General features: G+C 37.9%; 1 protein-coding gene across 4 annotated transcripts in view; it reads right to left on the bottom strand.

Moving 5' to 3' along the window:
- The window catches only part of ptprz1a (protein tyrosine phosphatase receptor type Z1a), a 74,188-nt gene that overhangs the window by 16,700 nt on the left and 34,228 nt on the right, over nucleotides 1-23,260 (bottom strand). For 2 of the 4 annotated variants that reach the window (XM_044125638.1, XM_044125637.1), the window contains exons 9-15: nucleotides 18,651-18,835; nucleotides 18,177-18,303; nucleotides 13,606-13,646; nucleotides 11,215-13,501; nucleotides 9,232-9,370; nucleotides 1,210-1,295; nucleotides 608-693 (exon numbers count right to left, since the gene is read on the bottom strand). In XM_044125638.1, coding sequence (XP_043981573.1) covers nucleotides 608-693; nucleotides 1,210-1,295; nucleotides 9,232-9,370; nucleotides 11,215-13,501; nucleotides 13,606-13,646; nucleotides 18,177-18,303; nucleotides 18,651-18,835 — 2,951 coding nt within the window. The remainder of the gene's footprint in view (nucleotides 1-607; nucleotides 694-1,209; nucleotides 1,296-9,231; nucleotides 9,371-11,214; nucleotides 13,502-13,605; nucleotides 13,647-18,176; nucleotides 18,304-18,650; nucleotides 18,836-23,260) is intronic. The other 2 variants (XM_044125639.1, XM_044125640.1) reach the window with 2 other exon arrangements.

Genomic DNA, 23,260 nt, shown 5'->3' with positions numbered 1-23,260 from the left:
CAACATCATCATCACTAAAATGTATTTAAACCAAACCCATGCAACGTCTTTGGGAAATTGTTTTCTTTGGTGGCAGTTTGAGGACAAAGCTGAAGCCTGTATTCATTCTAAGTCAGTGAACATAAAAGACACAAGGTGACTTTCTGTTCACAGTAATGAAGGCACGCTCCTCACAAACCATGTGCATGACTGTAGTCACAGTGAGCAGGCATTTTGAGAGTGCTTATTCTGCTCCTGTTTTTAACTAATATTTTATTTGTTTATTTAATCGAGTCAAATCACTTAATTACTTGTTTTTTTGTGTAATGTTTTGTTTGCTTTTTCCAAACATGTCTCTCTTGTAAATGAGATCTTGGATCTCAATGAGACGACCTGTATGAATAGAGATAAAATTTTGGGGGGTTTAAATCTCTGCAATAAAACAAGCATTTCAGTTCAATCTACTTCATGGATCATTAATGATCCAGGATCAATATAAGTCAAAAATCACTGCAGCCATGCATCATGGTTTAGTGACAGGGACAACATCCAGGAGCTGCTTGCCAGCCCAGGGTGTCTGCACATGACAGCTGGAATCACAAGCAGAGAAATGTTCCTTTATTCATACCTGAAACTCTGCCGTGAAGCCCTGAGTGCTGTGAAGTTCAGCAACGTGTTTGACAAAGTCCTTCACTAGAAAAGCTGTGTCCTCATCTGGAAGATTTAAAAAGGAAAATTAAATACATGGAATACAGATGATACAGAAGCCAGACATTTTTGGGAAAATGTATTTTAGGCAACTTTATTTCCAAAGTTGATCTTCTTTTCATTTTTTCAGTTTTGGCAAGAATCATCTGCGGAAGCCCTTTAAAAGACTACATTAAAGTCTTAAAGAGAGAAGACAGATGGTGTTTTTCTTAAATTATTTAAAGACGAAAGCACTGGTCAGCTGGACTGGTCGTCAGTATTTGTTAGACATTGGTGCTCTGCAGGAGTTTGGATATTTTTTTAGAATGTCGATACTTTTGAAGCATCAGTTCTAACATAACAGACATTCCGTGATTCAGAAAATGTGGTAACAAAGTGATGTAGTAATTAGGAATTTAAATTTGCAAAACAGTGTTTGCCAAAAGCAAGAATGAGATTTATGTTTTTAGATTTTCATACATATATGTTTGTATTTGTAAGTGTACGTGTGTGTAGGGGTGTGTGTGTGTGTGTGTGTGTTACCAGATGTTGATGCAACAGCAGACTGTGTGATGACTGGGGGTGATGACATGTTGTGGATGTAAAAGTGAGCCGTCTGGAAGCACATTCTGTAGAAAAGAAAGAAATAGGATGAAGGTTTTACTTTTCTTTGTTCAACACATAGATTGTAGAAACAGAAATGTTTCAGCTGCAGAATGTTTTAGTTCAGGGAAAACAAGTTTATGACCAACTTAAAAATAGAAAGACAAAAATAACGCCGGCAGCAAAGCAACAGAAGTGCCATGAATCCAATAGCTGTAAGATGCTTTTGTTTTCATGTGATTCTGCGTGAGCCCAGATTTTGACATTACACGTTAATCTTCACATAAACATGGAAAAAAAGATGTTCTGCTAATCCTCAACATGTTTTTAAACGGATGAGGCTGCTGTAATGAACCTGCGAGATCTCAGCCAGAAATGGACATCGCCTGGGAAGACGGCTGAGCCCAGAGATTAACAGACGAATACTTAGAAGAAAACACAATAATCAAAGACTGAGCCTCACTGGTTCAAAAGCCAATAATGGATTTCTGTTTACATGGTCAAGAAGACGTTTTTACACGTTCACTATGTTCACACTTTGGCTATGCATCTAAAACTGATCTATCTGTTCAGTTTTATCAAAGCAAAGATATTTGGTTAATTTTGCAATGACACAAGAACGACTCTGAACAGGCAGACCAAGACTTGGACAATAAATCGAAAATATTTACACATGGTGTCTGAGTATAAAACTGCAGACATAATGTTTATATTTTTATTCAAAACAAAGAAATTTCTTCTGAATTCAATCAAATTGAAGCAACTACATTCAGTATTTTTACATTAGAAAAACAACCATCTCTCCTCTCTTTTTTCACTTTTAAGTAATCTGTAATGAGTCTTGAATACTCCACAACAGAATTGACTTATTTACTTGTTTGTCATAGTACTAAAAAAAGCATTTTAAAAGTCACTTTTTTCCAAAATCTAAAAATGCCCAGAGAGACATTATTTAAAAAAATCATCCACTTCAGATTTAATCTATTTCCGTATTCTAGATTTTGAAATAGAGATAATCAAAGGCAATCCAGATTCATAAAAAAACTCAGTGAAATGGTCTGTTAGTTTAGTGCTGAGGTGTGAAGCAGATCCTAGTATCAGTTTCTTTACTGAACTCTAGACATTATTTTAATGCTGGAGCTACACAACAAAGGTCGACCTCATTTAGACACCTTATTATTCATAGCTGGGAATTAGGCCCATAAATTTCTTCTATGTTTTATTTTTAGACTTAAAGCTGAATATTCATAAGATCCACATATTATGCAGCTGGTGTATAAATGATACAGAAATGCTAAAAAAGTCTAAAGAGTAAGTCAAAGACAAATACATAATAGACAGCAACTCTAATTTGCTATTTTTCAGTAGCGGAAAAATGACGAGATCCTGACATCTATTGTACTGCGGTAATAGATTGAAACAACATGCTGCTTAGAATCCTGTAATTTCAAAGAGGAACTGCAGACAGAGATGAAGCAGAGCTGACAGAAAATTTCTGCTAAAGATTGACTGACGCTGTATAAAGTATATTAGTAATGAGAGGCCCACAGTTCCAAATCAAATACAGTAGCATTAGACATCTGCCATACAACAGCATCTACTGTCAACATTAGATGATGTGGTCTTTTCAGAGCAGAGCTTTCAGTGTCCACCTGGTGGACAGACTCCCTCTGCTGTTGCCTGTCAAACGCTGGCCTGGACCTGCAACACTTTCTAAAGAGGTTAATCTTCTTACATGCATTACACTGTTGATCAAAAGCAGGACATTCGTGCTTTTTTGCCACATGATCATTACAATTACTACAGTGAGTAATAAACTGTGGTGTTATTGTGCAGTTTGATGTCAACTTGAACTTGTCAGTGTCTCATCGCTGTCCAGTTGTGATTTAATCTGCATCTACAGTTGTGATAAGGGTATGTGGTGACATTTATGTTTTATTATGATCTTCAGTCATCTCACGGATCTGACATATCTGAATGGCCTTAGCGAGCAACAGATCACACACAGTAAATGTCCAAAGTATCAAATAAGCAGTGTCAGAGCATGGGAACACTATAAAAGTTCATACTAATAGTGAAATTGACACTATTAGTATTGTTTTGACACTACTCATTTTACTGTGCAATTCCATAAAAGCACTTTCCTGAGATGGTTGTCATTGGTTACTGATGCCATGGGCCAATATGTCTCTGTTGAGCTCCTCGCAAAATTACAGCACTTGGCTTTTATTCTCAAATCACTGATGTATGCCTCAATAGTTTCACCAGTCCTTTACATGTGTTGAATTTGTGTCTCTCCATAGAGATATTCATCTGAGGATTGCACATTTCACAAAACTTTCTTTTGAGGCATGTGGGTTCCTCCCTAGATTTTGCAGAAACCAGGACACCTCCTTTGTCCTCATCTCCATTAGATGCCCATATCTCAGCTGCATACACAAATGATGTTTCACTTTCAATCACCTCAGACACAGCCAGCTTCAGAAAAAGGCAGCTTGTCCTTCAGCTTGTCTGAGTGTGCTGCGATGAACATGTTTTATACAATCAAATACTAGCGGGAGGGGCCATCTAAAGCCATGTTGTGAAAAGAACAATGGTTCCACACTGACCTACAGTACTCACAGCATGAGATAGTTCACAAAACCACTGAAGTCCAAGATGTGGGCTGTGGTAATAAAGAGTCTTGTATTGATAACTTGGTTTTATAATAACTGTTAGCCACCAGCAAACACAGCAGAGCACACTGCCCAGTGCAGGGGTGTCAAAGTCAAATGGACGGAGGGCCAAATAAAAAATTTAGGTACAAGCCGAGGGCCGGACTGATCGAATGTTCATTGAAATTTTTTTAAATGACGCATATAGTCTAGTGAACCTAATTGAACCTACTGAAAACCTAACAAATATATTCCAATATGATCAGATAAATAAAGCAATATTCTCTTATGGCTCTGTCAGTAATCTTTAATTTTCAACAGACACAACTGAAATATTTTTAAAATATAATTGGATTGAAATACAATAAAATAAAGTGCAAAAATCTATTAATCAAAAACAACACTTTCATCAAGGAGAAGTAACATGCAGTGAAAACAAATATTAAACTCAGTGTCCACCTTCCTTTTTGCCATTTTTGATGGGTATCTGAAAGTTAATTTTACAGTTATGCTGACGACTGCTGTGCTAATAACCCTTCTAGACCGGACGTGTCGCCAGCGACACATCTAAATTTGCAGTACCGTAATTCCGCCACACGTAGCGCTAAGTGGAAAAATTCCAACGGTTTCTGAAAGGGGAGACGTTGCACTTTCCAGCAAGTATCGGGTTAATACGGTAACTTCGCAGCTGCAGCTGCAGAAAGTGTAATTAATCCGGGGGGCACTCGTTTAATAGACGGTATATTTCGGCAATAACTTGGTGGATATTGAAAGTTCCGGTTGTTATGGATACATGGGTAAGTACATCATCTCACAGAACATTTAAAGAACTACTTACAGTTCAAATAAGGAAGATATTTTTTTTCAGACGGGGTGCCGGCTTGCTGCGGTCTGCGGGCCGGTTCTAATAATAAATCAAGATCATCCCAAGGGCCGTAAAAAATCTTCTCGCGGGCCGGATGTGGCCCGCGGGCCTTGACTCTGACATATGTGGCCCAGTGGAACCAGAAATAAGAGAATAAAAAACTTAATCGGCGCCTGAATGCGCAAAACCAGATCTATGGCATCTGTGAAAACCCAGTAATACTGTGTGCACAGTCAATATTCTACATCCACAATTAGAGACTGTCCTCCAGTGTTGGTCCATCCAGAGCGGGGTTTAGTGGACAGGATGGAATGACCTGCTTGCTGTCCTGACTTCAGCCCTGCTGACCACCTGCAGGAACAGCTTGTTCAGTGTGACGCCTGGTTGGGTTAATTGTGTAGCACTGTGTGTAAAAAATATCAGAGGCTTACCTGGTAATCAAGTTATAAATGGTTAGTGTTGATGCTTTGTAATGTGATCTTTACTTCATTTAGAATGAGTTTGAGAGCAAAACAATAAATCATTCATCTTTATAGAGCTATGCAGGCGGTAAACCTTGATTTGATGTTATTTTGACTTCACATAACCTTTTTTTTTATTGCCAGTGTTGTGACTATTGACAAGTCAGGCAATGTTTTCCAAAGCCGTGTGGCTCCTCCCTGGGTTGTCACAAAGGAACAATAGAGGAGGCGAATGCAGCAGGATTAGTGGAGGTTTGGCTTCTTTCCATCATCACATCGAGACACGAATCCCTGGACCAGCCTAATCAGGCGGATGTCATTTTCTATCCAGTGAGCCTCTCTAGACATATCAGCTGAGTGGATGCTCAAATTGCTGCAGCTGAGAAACATCCCTGGCCGAAGATTAATCCCCATGCTCCTCAGATTATTGCCGGATTAGCACTGCTCAATCTTTGATATACAACAACAAGCAGAGTGCAAAATAAGAACAACAAGTTAACTCTGATGCGGCACTGGAAAATTACTTGGAAATGTGCGGCCAGTAAAAATAAAAAAACATGGCTAAAAGTGTTAAACACTGCCTGACAGCATATCCAATCAGATTTCTGAAGATGGTTATTTCACAGTCTGAGTGGAAGAAAAAGTAAATTCAAATATATATTTAGCAAATAAATAAATAATATTTAAAAAAGCTATTAGTGGCAACAAATAAAAACTCTAAGAAGGGAGTGAGTGGGACACACCTCCACATTGACTGGTAGCTCAACCATGGGGTGGCTACAGATAAAACCACGATGCTCCGACACTCAGGAGCAAAACCACATAAGGAATTTTGTGTTGAATCCACAACATTCCTGATGTCGTGGACTCATCTTCCAAGAGAGTATTCCAAGAAAAGGAAAATCTTGGATCTATGGAGGAATTCTTCTACCAACTTAAGGGTACACATTTTTATTGAGAAGATGAATTTTCCTGTTTACAATCTTACATTTTATTCCACTCCTCATTAAAACATGACTTTCAAACCAGGGAATGTAGTGCAGACATGATTTAGACCCATCTGAAGAGCACATAAATGTTCCAGACCAGATGTTTTCACCACAGGATTGTTGTTGCTTGTTATGAGTCCAGATGTCTCCCATGTCCACTTCTGCTTTGTTTTAGCAGATTGCTCTTCAGGTTGTTATTACATATGCATCGACTAAGATGTCTTTCCTTCTACAATATCCACAAAGTTCACTTTAAATGAATTCATAATCCGATTTTCAGTTTGTCTCCAAATGATCACACAGAGTAATCATCAAATTATATTTTAATTTTCTTTTTTTTCAAATAACAAGACCAAGTTCCAAAGAGCTAGGCTCCTGGGGTGTGGTCATGCTAGGAAAAGACAGTAGAAGTAAAGATTGCGGAAAGAAGACAGGGGCCACCTGGTCTGCACTTTTCTTGACACATTTGAAAGACAGACAGAAGCAAATCTGCAGCGAGAGCCTGGAGAAATTTTAATAACGGCATAGAAGAAAATAAAAACATATTTAACAAAAAAAAAAAAAAAAAAAAAGCAATATTGTTGCTGCTACAAAATTCAGCTAGCATGTCGGAAACCAAGTCAATGTCTAAGTGTGATTTAGCAGAAAATTACTAATTTATTTAACATCCAAAAAAAGACTTATAATTTTGCTTGTCTAGGCATTCTAGTTGTAGTTGTAAAATGTACCTAAAACCAAGCTTTTTGTGCTTTGGACCAGCAACATAATAGAAAAACAAAAAAGATTTAATCTCGTGCATCCGGTATCCTTAATGACAAGCAGACACACACCACTCTGCTAAGGAAAATCTCACTACATTAAAGGGAATGATAAATTCATAGGCACATAGGCACCTCTGCTGTACATTAAGAGTGCAGGTGCTGAAATGAAATGCAACACACAGAATGTTCTTGTGTCATATGAGCAATGTGTGAATGGCTGATGTTTTATTGAGACAAGCAGACTGACAAAGAACAATGAGGGGTAGTATAGGACAAAAACTATGTTTTATTTAACACACACACACACACGCACACACACACACACCCTCCCCCCCCCACACACACACCTACATACAATACTAAAATTGCACACATACACTATTAGATATAGATAATAGATATATAGACAAACAGACGGAGAATAATTATAAAAAGACTGATGTTATTCAGCCTTTATTTCCATTGTGATCATTTTTCTGCATATGACTAAGAAAAACATGATATTTAAGTTTAGAACATTACATCAGAGCAACAAAGACATACCGAAATATGGGGTTAGTGAAAAATATTTTTAAAATATGCTTTAAGGTTGCTATTTTTATATGGTACTTTTAGTCTAACAAATGAGCCTCATCTCAGTGAATATTCTAATTTTATGAATATGGCTGCATATGTATTATACAGTAAAAATTATTTGTGATTAATTTTTCAATCATAAGCAAATTATGAGCAGTTTGTTTCATGTTGGAATAAATGTCAAACTGTCAAGGCAGAATTCATTATGAAAATTAAAAGACTGAAATAATTATTTTCTGTTCATGTCATAATTAAGGTGAACAGTACAGGTATATAATCTACACCGATGCAGGTTAGAGAATAATTATTTATTTATTTTTATAGAGGAAACTTCCTAAAAACAAGGAATAATCAACTTGAACAAATGTATTTTACTCCCAAAGGTTCCACTGTATTTACTTTAACATGTTTTTTGTTTATTTAAGCCTGTTGTCAGTGATGAGGATGTTACATCTCTCAGACTAGAGATTAATGAAGAGAAGCATTTTCTTCTATAATCAGAAGTGTTCAATGAAGAGAATTTGCATCTTGTTTTTACATCTTGTAAAAACAAGATGGACAGCGTCTTGTGTTTATAAGATGTGGATAAATCTTGTAAAAGCAAAAGTACAAGATGTATGCGCAGTGGGAACCAGTTTCTTTCAGTTATGCTCAAAGACAACCTCTACTGCCCTCTCCTGGTAAGTGTGAGAAACTTACCAGAACAACCAGAACAGTGATATTTAGATCACCAATAATTTACATAAGGTTGTTTTTTATACATAGGAGCATAAGCATTTTGTCTTGAAAAGAGGGAGGTTATCATAAAAATAAGTATGAGGAGAAATAACATGCATGGGAAGAAACAAAGAGTGTGTGACGTGGAGAGGGGCATGTTTAATAAGTTTTTCAAGTGTAAAGAAAATTTCACAGCTCAGTTTGAAAACAAATAATCATGATCTTTAGTCATAAAATAATGTCATTAACTGTATCACCTTTCATAACAATACAAACATAAACTTTAAATTATTTTATGTTGATCTTATTTGGGGCTGCACAGTGGTGCGGTTGGTAGAGCTGTTGACTTGCAGCAAGAAGGTCCTGGGTTCGATTCCCGGCCCTGGGCCTTTCTGCATGGAGTTTGCATGTTCTCTTGCGTGGGTTCTCTCCGGGTTCTCCGGCTTCCTCCCACAGTCCAAAAATATGACTGTTAGGTCAATTGGTCTCTCTAAATTCTCCCTAGGTGTGAGTGTGTGTGTGAATGGTTGTGTGTCCTTTATGTCTCTGTGTTGCCCTGCGACAGACTGGTGACCTGTCCAGGGTGACCCCGCCTCTCACCCGGAACATAGCTGGAGATAGACACCAGCAATCCTCCCGACCCCATTAGGGACATTAGGGTTCATATGAACCATCTCCTGGTTTTGTTTGGTTGATTCTACTCAGCATTTTTTTCTTTTTCCAAATAAAAGTTATACTGCAGCTTTAATGTGGACCCTATTGAAATTTGGAGTCATTCATTGTTTTTTTTCCCATCTTTCTCAGATTGGGATGACACCGTCAGAATGGAGACATACAATAAAGGGAATATCAAATTGGGATTTTATTTGAAGATCAGAGAAATTAATATGGAGGTGTTTGGCAAGCAGCATGCAGGTGTGAAGGAACAGTGGTACTGACCTCCAGTAGATGAAGATACCAATGAGAACAACCAGGCCAAGGAGAGTGAGGGTGGAAATGATGACCAGAGGAACCACAGCTTTCCTCTCATTCTCAATCGTGGAGCCAACCCTGGACTCATGGCTGCTGTTACTGGCATCTGCACAGAGTCAACAAAGGCGGGTAGATGTGAAACCATTCTCTGGGAGAGGGAACCTGAAGCTGATGATTGTCGGTTGTTAATAAGATCCTTTCTTTTTAAATGTTTAAAACATTTTGGATATCGGCTCCGACATTCATTATTTTAACTGTTCTCTTGAAATCAAATAACTCTTGTAGTCACATTGCTCATGTACTGTTGACAGTGACAGAAATTACTTTTTCTTGAAAAATTACAATTGTCTAAGAAACATAACTTAAATGAAAACCTTTACCTGCAAAAGATCACTAATGATCAGGGGTGAAAGTAGCTTTAAGTTCTTGCTGGGAATATGACAAAAATCGCCATGGGATCATTGTTTAGCCTCTCTGTTTCTTTCTCCAAAGGTTCTGGCACACAGTGGGTGGAAAATAACTAAGTATATTTACTTGCATTGCTGTAATTAAAATTTGTTGACCTTGTACTTTAAGTTGTTTAGAAAAACTGAACTTCTACTTTTAATTGAATTTGTTTTAAGTAAACTATTTTATTCAGTTACATTTGAAATCATATTCACAAATGACTAAAATGAAACATAAGAAAACATCAGAAAAAAAACACGACACTGATCTTTCGGCTAGTTTTGTACTTTACTATTGAAAAATATCTATCCAATATGATAAATATGATGGTTTTCTCTGAATTTTGCTTTATTCATCAGAAACACTGCAGATTCTAGTGTTTATGTAACCAATTGAAAAGGTTTTGACAGAGGAATGAAAACGGCTCATTCATTTGGTCCTAAGGTTCAATGATAGAAATTGACTCACCAAGATCCCTCTGAGAAGACTTCAAACTAAATGATGAAGACAGGGTTCATTCTTTGACACTTAACATAAATCACACTGGAATGGTGCTCACCCTAAACCGAACATCTGCCTAAAACAAGGCATGGTTGGATCTCTCTATGAATGAGTTCAGCAATTACCAAACAATCACCAGTTCCCTGAAGAGAAGTGAAACCTACCACTTCTAAAGCAGATGTGGCATTCTGCAATTAATGATGCAAAACAGCAGGATATTTTTAATGAAGTCATTCATTCATTGCCTTGAAACTCTGTCCGAGCATTAAAAAGTGAAATATGTTAGATTTGTTAATGATGCACAACATGCAAAAACATAGAAGACTTCTCCTTTCGGACCAGTATTCCCAAGTAATAATTATTAGCCATTTTTAGTAAACTGCTTGACAAATTTAAATGGCAATGCCATTTTGCCTTTAGATATATTGTGGTAGATCTATAGTTTATCTACCACAATAAATACACACAATAATCATCTGAGGTTTTAAAGAACTCTCCTGACCTCTGGTGTCCATGATAGAGATAGGTTAGATCTCAGTTGGCCCTTGTTTTGGTCTCGAGAACAAATCTATTGAAGATGTGAAAGTCATAAATTATATATTCATACACCTTCCTCAAAAGAGGCAATCTCTAAACTTTTAAAATATTACTTTCATCTTGTTTTAACTTCAGCTAAAAAAAATAAATAAAGCAAAAGGTTTTATCTTGAGCAGTTCCTAACCAAACTCTACTTCCTGTGTTATTGATTTTTGGGACTTTATCTGAAATAAACATAAAACAAAGTAAAAACACACTTTTATGGATAATGATGTTCAATGTTGTTGGGTATAATATTTAGGATAAGTTTGCTTTTGTTTACCTTTACATTTCATTTTTCAATGTAAAAATCAAATGTAATTTTGTTGAAAATCACTGATGGATGTTCAAAAAACTTGGTGCCCCTTTGGTTTTTGTTGCTCTGAACAGTTTGTCATTTCTTGGCATCAGCTTTTTTATTTTTACCTGAGATTGGCTCTTCTTCCTCTGAATCTGTCTCTGTGTGTTCTGAAATAGTGAAGTCAGAAGATGTCTCGTTGTCAATAAGGCCTTCGCCTTGCCCTGAGCCGCTAACCTCTGTCCCTCCCAGAGACCAGGGTGAACCCGAGGTCACCTCTGAATCAGTCGGTGCCACTTTGCCTCCTACTTCTGGATTGATGGCACTGCCGCTGCCACTTTCAAAATAGAAAGCTGAAGAGTGTTCTTCTGCATCATCTGGGCTATGACCAGATTCCAGCGAAATGAATGGAGGGACAGTGCTCATGACTTTGGTTGAATGAGGAAGTGGGCTTACTCCAGAAGCTGAGGTTTGACCTTTATCCCACTCCTGGTCTGATCCTTCCTGTGTGTCAGGGAAGAAGGCTGAGCCAGAGGAGCTGCTGCTAAAGTCTAACACCTGCTCCTCTGTAGTGGGAGTAAGTGGGGAAGTGGTGGGTGGGAAAGGGAGGGAAGAAGTCTGTAAGGTGGTGCTTCTCTCTGATGCTGACAAACTGGGATCCGCACCAACAGACAATGTGGCTGTAACAGAAAGATGCAGGTCACTATGGGTGGCTTGGAGAAATTGTGGAGAGGACATTGAGATAGCACTATGGGATAGCAGAGAGTGGTCAAAAGACAGAGCAGCAGAGCCCAAACTTTTCAGAGATAGTGGAAGGTTTTCTACATCACCGCCAGAAGCTGAAAGTAAAACCATGCTGGAGTATAATTCTAAACTTGTAGCTGATGTTGACAGTGATACATGAGGAGAGGTATGCAACCATGATGATGATGCTGATGTCTCCAGAGAACAGCCACACACAATGTCCACATCACTTGCTAGGAGTAACCCATCACCAATGATCTCAGGAACTAAAGACTCTGTGGTGCTTCCTGTGGCATATCTTGAATCCTCAAATCCAGTTGCTGCAGATTTGGACAATCCCAGAGAAAAAGTGAAATCACTAGAAAAAAGGACTGAAGGCTGCAGGGTAGGGCTGGAAGAAAGAGATAATGTTGAGGATGAAAAATTCAAGGAAGATTGGGAAAATTCGGCTGTGATACTGGCGTGTGTTAGGTCCAGCACTGATTCAAGTGGAGGGGTATTACTAAGTACAGAGAGATCACCTGAAGACCCAGACAACAAAACATCATTATCACTATCCCAAAAAGTGAGGTTAGAGAACACAGAGTCAGTTGTTGGACCAGGGAGGGAGTGTGAGGGGTGAGAGAGGTGAGGCAGGGTGGAAGCAAGGAGGAAAGGGATTGAGGTGGAAGTCAGGTCTTCACTAGACAGAAATCCAGTAGCAGCATGCTGGGAGTCTGGAGCGCTGGCAGACAACACAGGCCACAGGGAGGAAGGGTCATGCAAGCGAATGGAGAGAGTGGCGCTTGGGTCCAAGGTGTCACACATAGAGGAGGAGGCAACAGAAGAGGAGGGGAAGAGAGAGCTGCGCTCACCGTTTGATAGTGACTGCGTGGACTGAACAACAATGCCACTCAGCACCATAGATGTGGATGAAAAATGAGGCATGATGGAACTTGTGGCACTGTGGTGTACAGCTTCTGTGGATGAAAAGGTCTTGGAAGTAGAGGGTGCTATCTGAACCTCAGGAAAACCTCTGGTATGAGTAGAAACATCCTCATCAGTGGTTCTGTCTTCACTTATGGCTTGTTCCAAACCTTGATCAGTCTTGGCTTGGTTAAAGGATGGCGATGATTTACTATGCATATCTGTGGTGAGAGATGATTCTATGGTAGGTGGATATTGAAAAATAACTTTTGAACTGTCTGTCTTTGTGTCAGGGGCCATAACATTAACAGTGCTTGGGCCAACTTTTCCGTTTTCGGATAAGTCTTCATGATGTACTTGTACATTTACACCATCTGTTTTCATATAAGTGAGAAGAGGAGAGGGGGAAGTTGAAATTGGTGGTTCTTCTGTTGTGAAATAAAAAAGAGTGTTGCTGCCAGTGCCTGCACTCCCTCTGCTTTCTGGCAACTTAGTGTCCCCTGGTGGTTGTAAGGGAGTACTGATGGGTCCCGTCTCCTCAGAGGGTCTTAAAACTTCATCAGACTGGCTGGATATTAGAGCAGAAGCAGGTTCAGTAGTGGTTCTTCTCTCACTGGACTCTTCTGTAGAAGTTCCAATGCCAGACAAGTGAAACCAAGGTGGTGCAGATGTTGTGGTCCTTAATGAGTCTGCAGAAGCCCAGTTTAAGTCCTTGTTCCTGATTTGGTCCACCTCATTCCAGGACAAGTCAGGTTCATAGTTGCCCTGTATGTAAAATTGGAGATTGTAAGTTGTTATAGCAAGATGAGTTGTACATGTAAAAGCTAAAATGGGAGGTGCACATAAAAAAGGAGTAGAGGTTCATGTACCTCAAATTCAGTTTCATCTGAACCTGGATCCAAAGCATTTTCTGAAAAGGAGAATAGGTTGTAAAATTAGAAAGATCAAATAAATGAAAAAGAGAACAGGCTTTTTTAAACTCGTGAAATGCACATGATGATTGATAACCAACTTTAGTTTTTGATTTAACCATCTGAGCTATTATAAACATTAACACTGACATCCTTTGTCTGGACAAATAATGCTGAAAAGAAGAACATTAAATGATTTGGATCAAAAGATTGCAGGGGGAAGAGTCAAAGGCATGTTAAAAATGATAAAAATGTGAAAATGAACTTTAGTTTTATTATTTAAATATTCACAATTAATAATAAAATAACATATTTAAGTAAGTTAAGGAGGTTCCTGCAAAACTGAAATCAAAGTGAGACAAAAAACTGAGTAGAAACAAATTATCAGCACCATTTTTGAGTCGATATAAAAAGTAATCACATGCTTTCAGTCCAGAAGTTTTAATCTGTCAGGTCATTTCAACCTCATTTTTCTTCTGCTTATCTAGGGTTTAGTCACAGAGGCAGCAAACCTATGGAGTTTATTTCTTTAAGTACTACTCATTTGAACAAATCCCAAAGAACTTGTATTTAATTTTCACCATTACTGGTCATTGTAGTTTTGGTACACACGCACCAAACACAAACACGCACATGCAGGAAAACAGGCATGTTCATGCATGGATAATCCAAAGGACACAGCATCACTTAACATTTAACTACAAAAACCACTAAATAACCAAAATAAGTATAAAGTGAAGTAGGGTAGGGGCAGTTAGGGCAGAGGGGTAGAAAGGGGTCTTGATGCCCTTACCTGTCTAGGGCTAAGTTACACATCATGGAAACCAGTAGAGACTGGTCTGTGAAGCTTCAGGTGAAGGGTGAAAGGCTGTTAAACAGGGTTTTGGGGGAAGCTACCATGGGCTTCGACAAAAATGCCAAAAATAATTCTTTGGTTGACAATAGAGCCATACTGTATCAGCAGAAGTAGTGGGTCACCTTTCTAAATCATTGACTGTTTTAACACCACCAGCAGCTAATCAACCATACAGATTGCTTCTACAATCATCCGGGAAAGAATGGGTCGCTGTCAGGACACCAGTGAATTCCAGAGTGGCACCATGATAAGGAACAACTTGTACAATAAGTCCAGCTGTGAAATTTTCTTCACTACTGAGGAAATTTCAGTAGTTACATTTGTTATTTCAGTAGTTACATCTGTTATTGGCAACATAAAGTAGAAGTGATTAGGAATGACTGCAACACAACTAGGAAGCCATGTAAGTAGGAAGCCATGTAAAATAACTGAGTGGGGGATATCACAACCTGAGGCGAACAATGTACTGAAGTCACCAACCCTGCCGAGTCAGTGACTAAAGAATGGCCCAGTTCAGGAACAGTGGAATGGTTTTCTATGATTAAGCAGCTGCATCCAACTGCAAAGCAAAGCTGTGGACTCAAGTTGTGCTCGCTAGAGTGATAAATCATGTCTCTCTTTCTGGCAATCTAACGGAAAAGTAGAGCTTGGCAGTTCCAGAGTATAGCACTGTTCTGACTGCATTGTGTGAAGTGTAAAGTTTGGTGAAGGGAGGATTATAGTGTGGGGTTTTTCAGGAGTTGGGCTCAACCCTGTAGTTTCAACGTAAGAAGCAGATAATGCTGCAGCATAAGAAACATATTGGACATTATGCTTTTGAAACGTGGAAACAGTTTAGGAAACTGTTCCAACAGGACAGCCCACCATTACACAAAGCAAGGTTCATGAAGAGATGGGTGAATGAGTCTTGATCTCAACCTGAATGGACACTTAGATTAATTAGTGTGACAACTGTGAACAACATCAGTGTCTGACTTCACAAATGTACTTCTTGAAGAATGGTCAACATTTCTGCTAAACCAACTCCTGAACCTTCCTTAGACACTTTTTCAATAAGAGCTGATGTTGTGATAGGAAACAATGAACCTCCAGATCAGGAATGAGATGTTTTTAAAGATCAAGTGTGTGAAGAAGTAAGTGACCCAATACTTTTGTCAATATAGTGTACATTCAAGCATAAAAAGTATTGTTTTGTGCATAACTCAGAGGACTAATTTCATTCTGACTTGTTTCTTGTTGTCATAACCACAGACATGTAATGCTAAAAAGAAAAGAGGACTCTTTAAGCAGCTTAATTTTCCATGTTTCTCTAAATTTTTATAGCATAATGACATCAATGAAACAATCTTGATGAAATTATTTGATATGTGATCAGTCAAAGCACATGTCAAATAAGTGTCACCATTATATTTGTTGTAAACCTATATATTTTTTTTATTCAGTCCAATAATTAGATTAAAGTGAGTCTTCATAAAGCAGCATTTAAAGAAACTGTGAGGATATTTGAGACTGGAGTTTTCTCAAGATGATGAAACTTTGATGTGTTTGGTTCTAATTCAAAATAACCATTTCAACCACTAGATGAAACCAACATGTTTAAAGTTATCAAATACCTGTTTATCCACATAACCCCATGAAATAAACTGAAGTGAAAGCAACAGTTTGTTTAGATGGCACTGCATTCTCATCTCATACATTATTAGTTGGGCAAACAGTTTGTGAGCTTGAATATTCCTGACTGACAATGAAATAGAATGCAGATTTTTCCCTTTTTAACAAGATAGAGAATTTATTTAACATAAATTTCAACTAAAATATGGAAAATCACAATCACTGCCATTTCTATAATTACATATACTAAATTTGGAAACGTACAGACAGCTATCTCACAGGAAGAGTCAGAAGGGATAGATGCCAAAGAAAAATCAAAGCCAGAAACACAAAACATGAACCAATGAACAAAAGTGAAGTATGAACTGTTATCTTTAGAAAAACAGAAATCTGTGGGGAACAAATTTGAAGAGAACACCGTCAGACTAAAATTAAGTAACAAATAAAATAATTGTAAAATATAGAGAAAGCCCAGATTAAGGAGAATAGAGGAGGGAAGGAGAGATAAAGATGAAGACAATATTTAAAAGATTAAGATACTTTAAGGTTCAGCAGGTCAATAAATAAATAAATCAAAATGAAAGTCAAAACAATAACAAAAAAGAAACAACCAGCAAATGGGAATTCTCCCTTCATAGAAAAACACCATGAGGCCAGCTGCATGATTTTAACTATTTCAACTGAAACAATTTAGACTTTTCATTTTGGAATTGTATTTGTCTAAAAATCTATTTGCACTAAATGTATTCCTGACCCTGCGACAGACTGGCGGCCTGTCCAGGGTGTATCCCGCCTCTCGCCCGGGACGCAGCTGGAGATGGGCACCAGCAACCCTCCCATTAGGGAGGAAGGGTGCTCAGAAAATGGATGGATGGATGGATGTATTCCTGACCAATAATCATCAACATGATAGCAGGGCACCATTATAAGATTTTACCAATTTTCCAGGTTTGTCAAACTTGTGGCTCAAATTTATTTAAAACTTAGTTTTATTTTGTTTTTCAAGTGGAGCTCTGTTGAGTAATTAGTAGTCAGTATCTTACCAGCACTAAGCTGCACTTAGAATCCCAGAAACTGTTGGTAAACAATAATGTGTATCTGTGAATGTGTGTAAGTATACAGTAAGTTTATGTGTGTATCAGAAAACAGAATGTATTAGAATCTATTTGGCAGCAGAACTACTTACTTATGGTTGAAGTAATTAGAAATATAAGACAACATTTTAGAAAAGTTGAAAATCATGCAAAATTATTTTTAGAGCTGTACAAAATATTCAATTGCAATTATCACAATATTATTGTTTACATTATTGCAATCGCAAAGACCTAAAAAAATGCTAAGTTTGGTTGCAAAGCGTGACCGTCCTGTTACACTTTGCTTCCAACATGATGAACTCTGATCCCCATTGAAATAACAAAGTGCTTTCATACACAGGTTAGACAGTGACTGCTAATAAAAATGGCAGAACTCCTCTACAGTCTGAATGCACGTCTTCCATGGGAAATGTAGAACATTTACAAAGCAGAAAAAATACCCACAGTTTAACTTAACTATTGTAGGAACACAACTGTATCAGGAAGCAGTACATAGAAAAATGGAAGAGAAGTTATCAAAGAAAATCTTTTCAGAATTTTTTTTAAAGAAATAGTAATTTCAAGCTATTGACTATGACTCATTTTCTGAGAAATAAATTGTTATTGTATAAGATAAGAACAAGTTCAAAGAATGTAAAGAATAGAAAAAGCATAAACTATAAATATAAATAAATAATCCAGGACAGGACAATTCAAAGTGCTAGAAGGCGAAAGGACTTCTTTCATGTCATAATTGTGTGCCAGTTGCTCAGAACAGTACCGAAATATTATGTCAAAATATAGAAGTAGATCAGTCTGGTTTGCATGACGATGTAGAGTAAGGCATAAATTCCATCCATCTAAGAGAAAGACCTGTGAGAAGCAAGAAGCACTGATTTTTGCTCCTTTCTTTTAGACTGAATGAAACCGGGGATCTGAGTGAGGAATCTCAAAGCATAATGGTTGGCATCAGGTGTGGTCGCTCTTACCAAGGTCATCGAAGGGCATGACAACTGTCAGCAAGTCACTCACACGTCCACGCCGACCATTGGTGCAGATGGCCACCACTCGTACCTCGTAAGTAGAATTGGGCAATAAGTCATCGAGTATTGCCCCCTAGTGGTGAAAGATGAGATCCACTTTGACTGTACAGTTTAATCACCCCAACTAGTTCAAAACTAATTTTTCATTTCACACAAGGTTTTGGTCATACTATAGTTGTCATCTAAAAAATCTTGTTACAGTATCATTGTTGTTTGACTACATATGTGTGTGTTAATACGATTCATTAGTCACATTTCTAGTCAGTTAATACATACAGTATAAATGCAGTGTGATTTATAATAAATGTTTTACTTTGATTCAGTTGGCAGCTTGTGATGACTGATCTCAGTTTCTGAATAGTGTGCTTTTGTCTCTAGTTTCTTTTTATCTGTTTTGTTAACTTTTGGGTAATTACTCACAGTATCCTGATATCCATCGGTCAGGTATTCAGACACGACAGAGTCCTCTGCCTTGGCCAGTCGGTAGGTAATGGAGTACTTCTCAATGTTGGTGTCATAAACCGCTCTTGGCCGCTCCCATATCACCATCAGGCTGCTCAGGTTCTGGGGAACTGCCTGGATGCTCTCAGGCTCTGAACTGCACACTGACAGAAAAACAAACACCAAATTTAAATAAAGACATCAGGAAGCAATTGCTATCTGCTAGAAGATGTGGCATAACTTTAACAAAACAAAACAATATTGGAACCACGTTATTTTTTTAAATCAACTTTAAGAAGAAGACAATATTTCCTGTTTCTAATATTATACAGAAGGTTCAAAATTTTAAACCAATGGTGGGAAAACAACTTCACCAACTAATATTTTATTATAGAAGATGTATCTTATGTCATTGAAGGTCTAGCAATCTGTCTGGTATTATGTATTTAGGACTTGAACTTTTTCACATATTGTTGCATTTTAAGCACAAATTTAATTATATGTTATTGGGATTTTATGTAACAAAATGAATACAAAGTTGTAAATAATTCCAAAGTGATTTTCAAAATGTTTGACTAATAATCAGTCAATCAAGTTCATTTGTGCAGCACATTCCAGCAACAGAGTGCTTTACATAATAAAAATACAAAAATGCTAAATTATAGTCAACAATTTTACATTTTGACAAGAGCCACCATTACACATCAAATATGTTGTTTAGTATTTCATTAAGTTTGGTTTAAAAGCAGGTGGGATTTTAGTCTAGACTTAAAGAAACTCAGTGTTTCAACTGTATTACAATTTTCTGGAAGTTTGTTCCAGATTTGTGGTGCATAGAAGCTGAATGCTGCTTCTCCATGTCTGTTTCTGGTTCTGGGGATGTACAGCAGAACCAGCACCAGATCAGGTCTGGACAGCTGATCTTTAATGTATAGTGGTGCTAAACTGTTCAGTGATTTATAAACTAACAACAGTATTTTAAGGTTTGTTCTCTGAGCTCCAAGGAGATAAGTCCAAGGAAGGACTTTAGAACTTGGTGATGGGTGATACCCTCCATCTTCCTGGTCTTCCGTCTCTTGACCAAAGATGAGAGTCTTGTATAACGCAGACCGGTACACTGAAAGCTTTACTTTTTGACTATTTGCTCACCACAACACATCAGAACAGAGCCCACGTTGCTGCAGAAAAAGCCTCATTTTGTCTATTCATCTCTTGTTCCATCCAACCACCATGCATAAGACACCAAGATACTTAAACTGTTTCACTTGAGGCAGAAACTCACTCCCAATCCTGGTCACCACACATTGAGCAGTGAACAACTCCAAAACACGCTGAAAGTTGTATCCTGAAGAAACCATTAGAACCAGATCTTCTGCCAAAAGCTGCAGATAATCACATTGATCACATTGGAAACAAGCTTGACTTTGTGCCAACAATGCAGACACAGCCGTAGCCTGTAGCTTTGGGCATGAAGTGATCAAATAGAACCCATCCAATTGCAGCTCACAGCTTAGTTTTAGGAGTATTTTTACTAAACTGTACTTTTTACCTTTAGTGAAATAATTTGATCATAAAGCACTGTTACTCTTACTTGATTAAAGTGAATGGATTTTCTACCCACTGAAGAATACCAAAAATTCAACAGACACAGACATATACCTGCAGTTTTCGTTAAAGTTTCAGAAAATTGTTATTGAAAGAAACTTATTTGGAAAAGTTTTCTTTTGCCTGATTTTGTTCATTTTTTTGTTACTTCTATGAATTATTGGCATTTTTGCTCTTAAAATATTAAAATTTCCACTTAACTTTACATTTTTGGACCAATTATATAATTTATAAATATTTAACAATTAGTAATTTGAACAGTTACTCAATACTTAAGTAGACTTTTTACTCTTTAGGAATTTTTAGATGATTACTTTTTACTTTTGCTTGAGTAAAAATATATTGAAGTAGTGATACTCTTACTTGAGTACAATTTTTGGATTCTCTGCCCACCTCTGGTTATTATGAGGCTGGAAGAAATCAGCAACCAAGTGAAAGCCAGGTACAAGTCAATGATAGGTGCAGGTAAGTGCAACTCAGACAGAATTTTCCTGGCCTCATTGTGAAATAGTGAAGTTGCTGCGACAGGTGAATGAGAGTACTTGCACCAGTATGCTGAAACATACCTATCCAAATGCATTACTGTGAAGGTCATAAGTTAGAGGTGTGTGAGGCAGAGTGTCAGGGCATTTTTGTGGATGATGATCACAAAGAGAGGAGAAAGCTGCCTGTAAACTGTTATGATGTGATGTTAGTTGGTTGTGGATCCAAATCCAGTACAGTGGATTTTTGTTCTGCATTTGAACAGAAATAGATGATGAAAAAGGAATTTAATGAAAACGATGAACAGCAATAAAGTTACAAGATCACAATAAGCCAGGGCACAAACGCAAAACACAAAATTCAAGTTAAAAAAAAACAAAACAGTAAAGAGTCACGAGGGAGACATGGGAAAGTGACGAGAGTACACAAAAGGATCCAGCGAGGAGTGACTAAGAATGAGAAGCTTCAATACCAGGGAGGTGAATGAACAAAAGACCTGGACTGATCAGATTGTGTGAGTGGAGGAAGGAGGAGGTAGACTGAGGAGAGGGAGAAACAGAATACAGATGGGAACAGAAAATAATTCTAACACTAAATGGACTGAACTTATATAGCGCTTTTCCAGTCATTTTGACCACTCAAAGCGCTTCACACTAGAGTTACATTCACCCATTTGCATTCACAAATACATTCAAACACCGATCTGTAGGCAATTTTGGGTTAAGTGCCTTGCTCAGAGGCACCTCAACATGTGGCAGGAGAAAGCGGGAATCGAATCTACAACCTTCCAATCGCAAGACGACTACTCTACCATACAGCCATAGTCACACTAAGAATAACTAGGCCACAGGTTCAAACTCCAGTTCTGGAGGGCCACGCTGTCCTGCAACTTTTAATCTCTGTATCTTTGTAAAGTTTATTGAGATGACATTCGTGGTATAGAAACAAAATGAGTGGCTCCCATTTGATTGCATAAAGGAGTTTGCAGTTTATTTAAGCTGATGACAGATTAGCTTATCTGAGTTAAAGCTTTGTTTAGCCTCTAACAAGCCCTTCTGCTAAAGCTTCTGATCACAGGAAGTCTTTTCTGAGTTCTATACATTTTATTGCCACCATATCAGATTTACCTTCCAGCAGCCAGAAGGTATATATGAAATGTAATACTCAAATTTAAACAAAACAGGAAAGAGCTTTACTGTGTTTTTCAGAATGATTCTGGGTCACACATAAGATTAACAGTAATACAGATGAAAGATAAGTCAGATCTGGGATTATCAGTGATTAAAAGGGGCTGAGGGGTCAGTTACAATAGGTAGCAGGAGGCTCAAACTGTGCAAACACTGACACACTTCCTTCTCAGCAGAGCGGAACTAAAATCTCTGCTCTTACTACTCATAGCTTCTTTCTTGTGTGTGATTATGTAAAAATACCATACCGCATACCCATACATGTCATTCAGGAGAAAGACCTTCATGTCCTTCATTTACTCTCAGGAAAACAGTAATTGTGGACGATTCTAGTAATGCATGGAAATCTGATTTAGGTGACTTCCCAGCTTTGACCACCAGAGGGCAGATTCAATCAAACAGTTTTATAACTATTTGATTGAAATAAATCTGCCAAAGGGCTGCACAGTGGCGCAGTTGGTAGAGCTGTTGCCTTGCAGCAAGAAGGTCCTGGGTTCAATTCCGGTCTTTCTGCATGGAGTTTGCATGTTCTCCCTGTGCATGCGTGGGTTCTCTCCGGGTTCTCCGGCTTCCTCCCACAGTCCAAAAACATGACTGTCAGGTTAATTGGTCTCTCTAAATTCTCCCTAGGTGTGAGTGTGTGTGTGAATGGTTGTTTGTCCTGTCTGTCTTTGTGTTGCCCTGCGACAGACTGGCAACCAGTCCAGGGTGAACCCCGCCTCTCGCCCGGAACGTTGGCTGGGGATAGACACCAGCAACCCTCCCGACCCCATTAGGGACAAAGTTCTGATTGGAAAATAGATGGATGGATGGAATCCACCAAATTTGCAATACATCATTTTATGGTTTTAAACCATTGATTCTCCCTTTCATGGAGTTAGAAAATGTGTCTTACCAACTGAATCTATGACACATTAGGATTAAACATGATAAAAAGTTCTGCTGGACCTGTGATGATGACCTGAGTCAACAGAAGTCTAATGATAATGTTCATCATTATAAGTGATCTTACTCTTCTCTACAGCAGAAGCACACAGTGACACAACTCTCAGCTGTACCTAAAGAAATGGCATTTTGTGATACTACTTCGTGTACTATCTCAAATTCAGAGTTAAAATGACAGCAGCCATAAATTTGCAATTACATTACAGTCTCTACAACCTTTGTTTATATTTTGGTAGTTTATTAAAGGAATTTTTTCACAAATAAATGTCAAAATCAACACTTGCAAATAATAATATGTAGTTAAGATCTTTAAAAAATAAAAATGCCAACTTTCCCAAAACAGAAGAGCAGAATTTAAACTGCTGCATA

This window comes from Gambusia affinis, linkage group LG08 (genome assembly GCF_019740435.1).
Source record: "Gambusia affinis linkage group LG08, SWU_Gaff_1.0, whole genome shotgun sequence".
In the NCBI taxonomy this organism is placed as follows: Eukaryota; Metazoa; Chordata; class Actinopteri; order Cyprinodontiformes; family Poeciliidae; genus Gambusia; species Gambusia affinis.
Note: the sequence above shows the minus strand (reverse complement) of the source record. Positions and strands in the feature narration are given on the sequence as shown.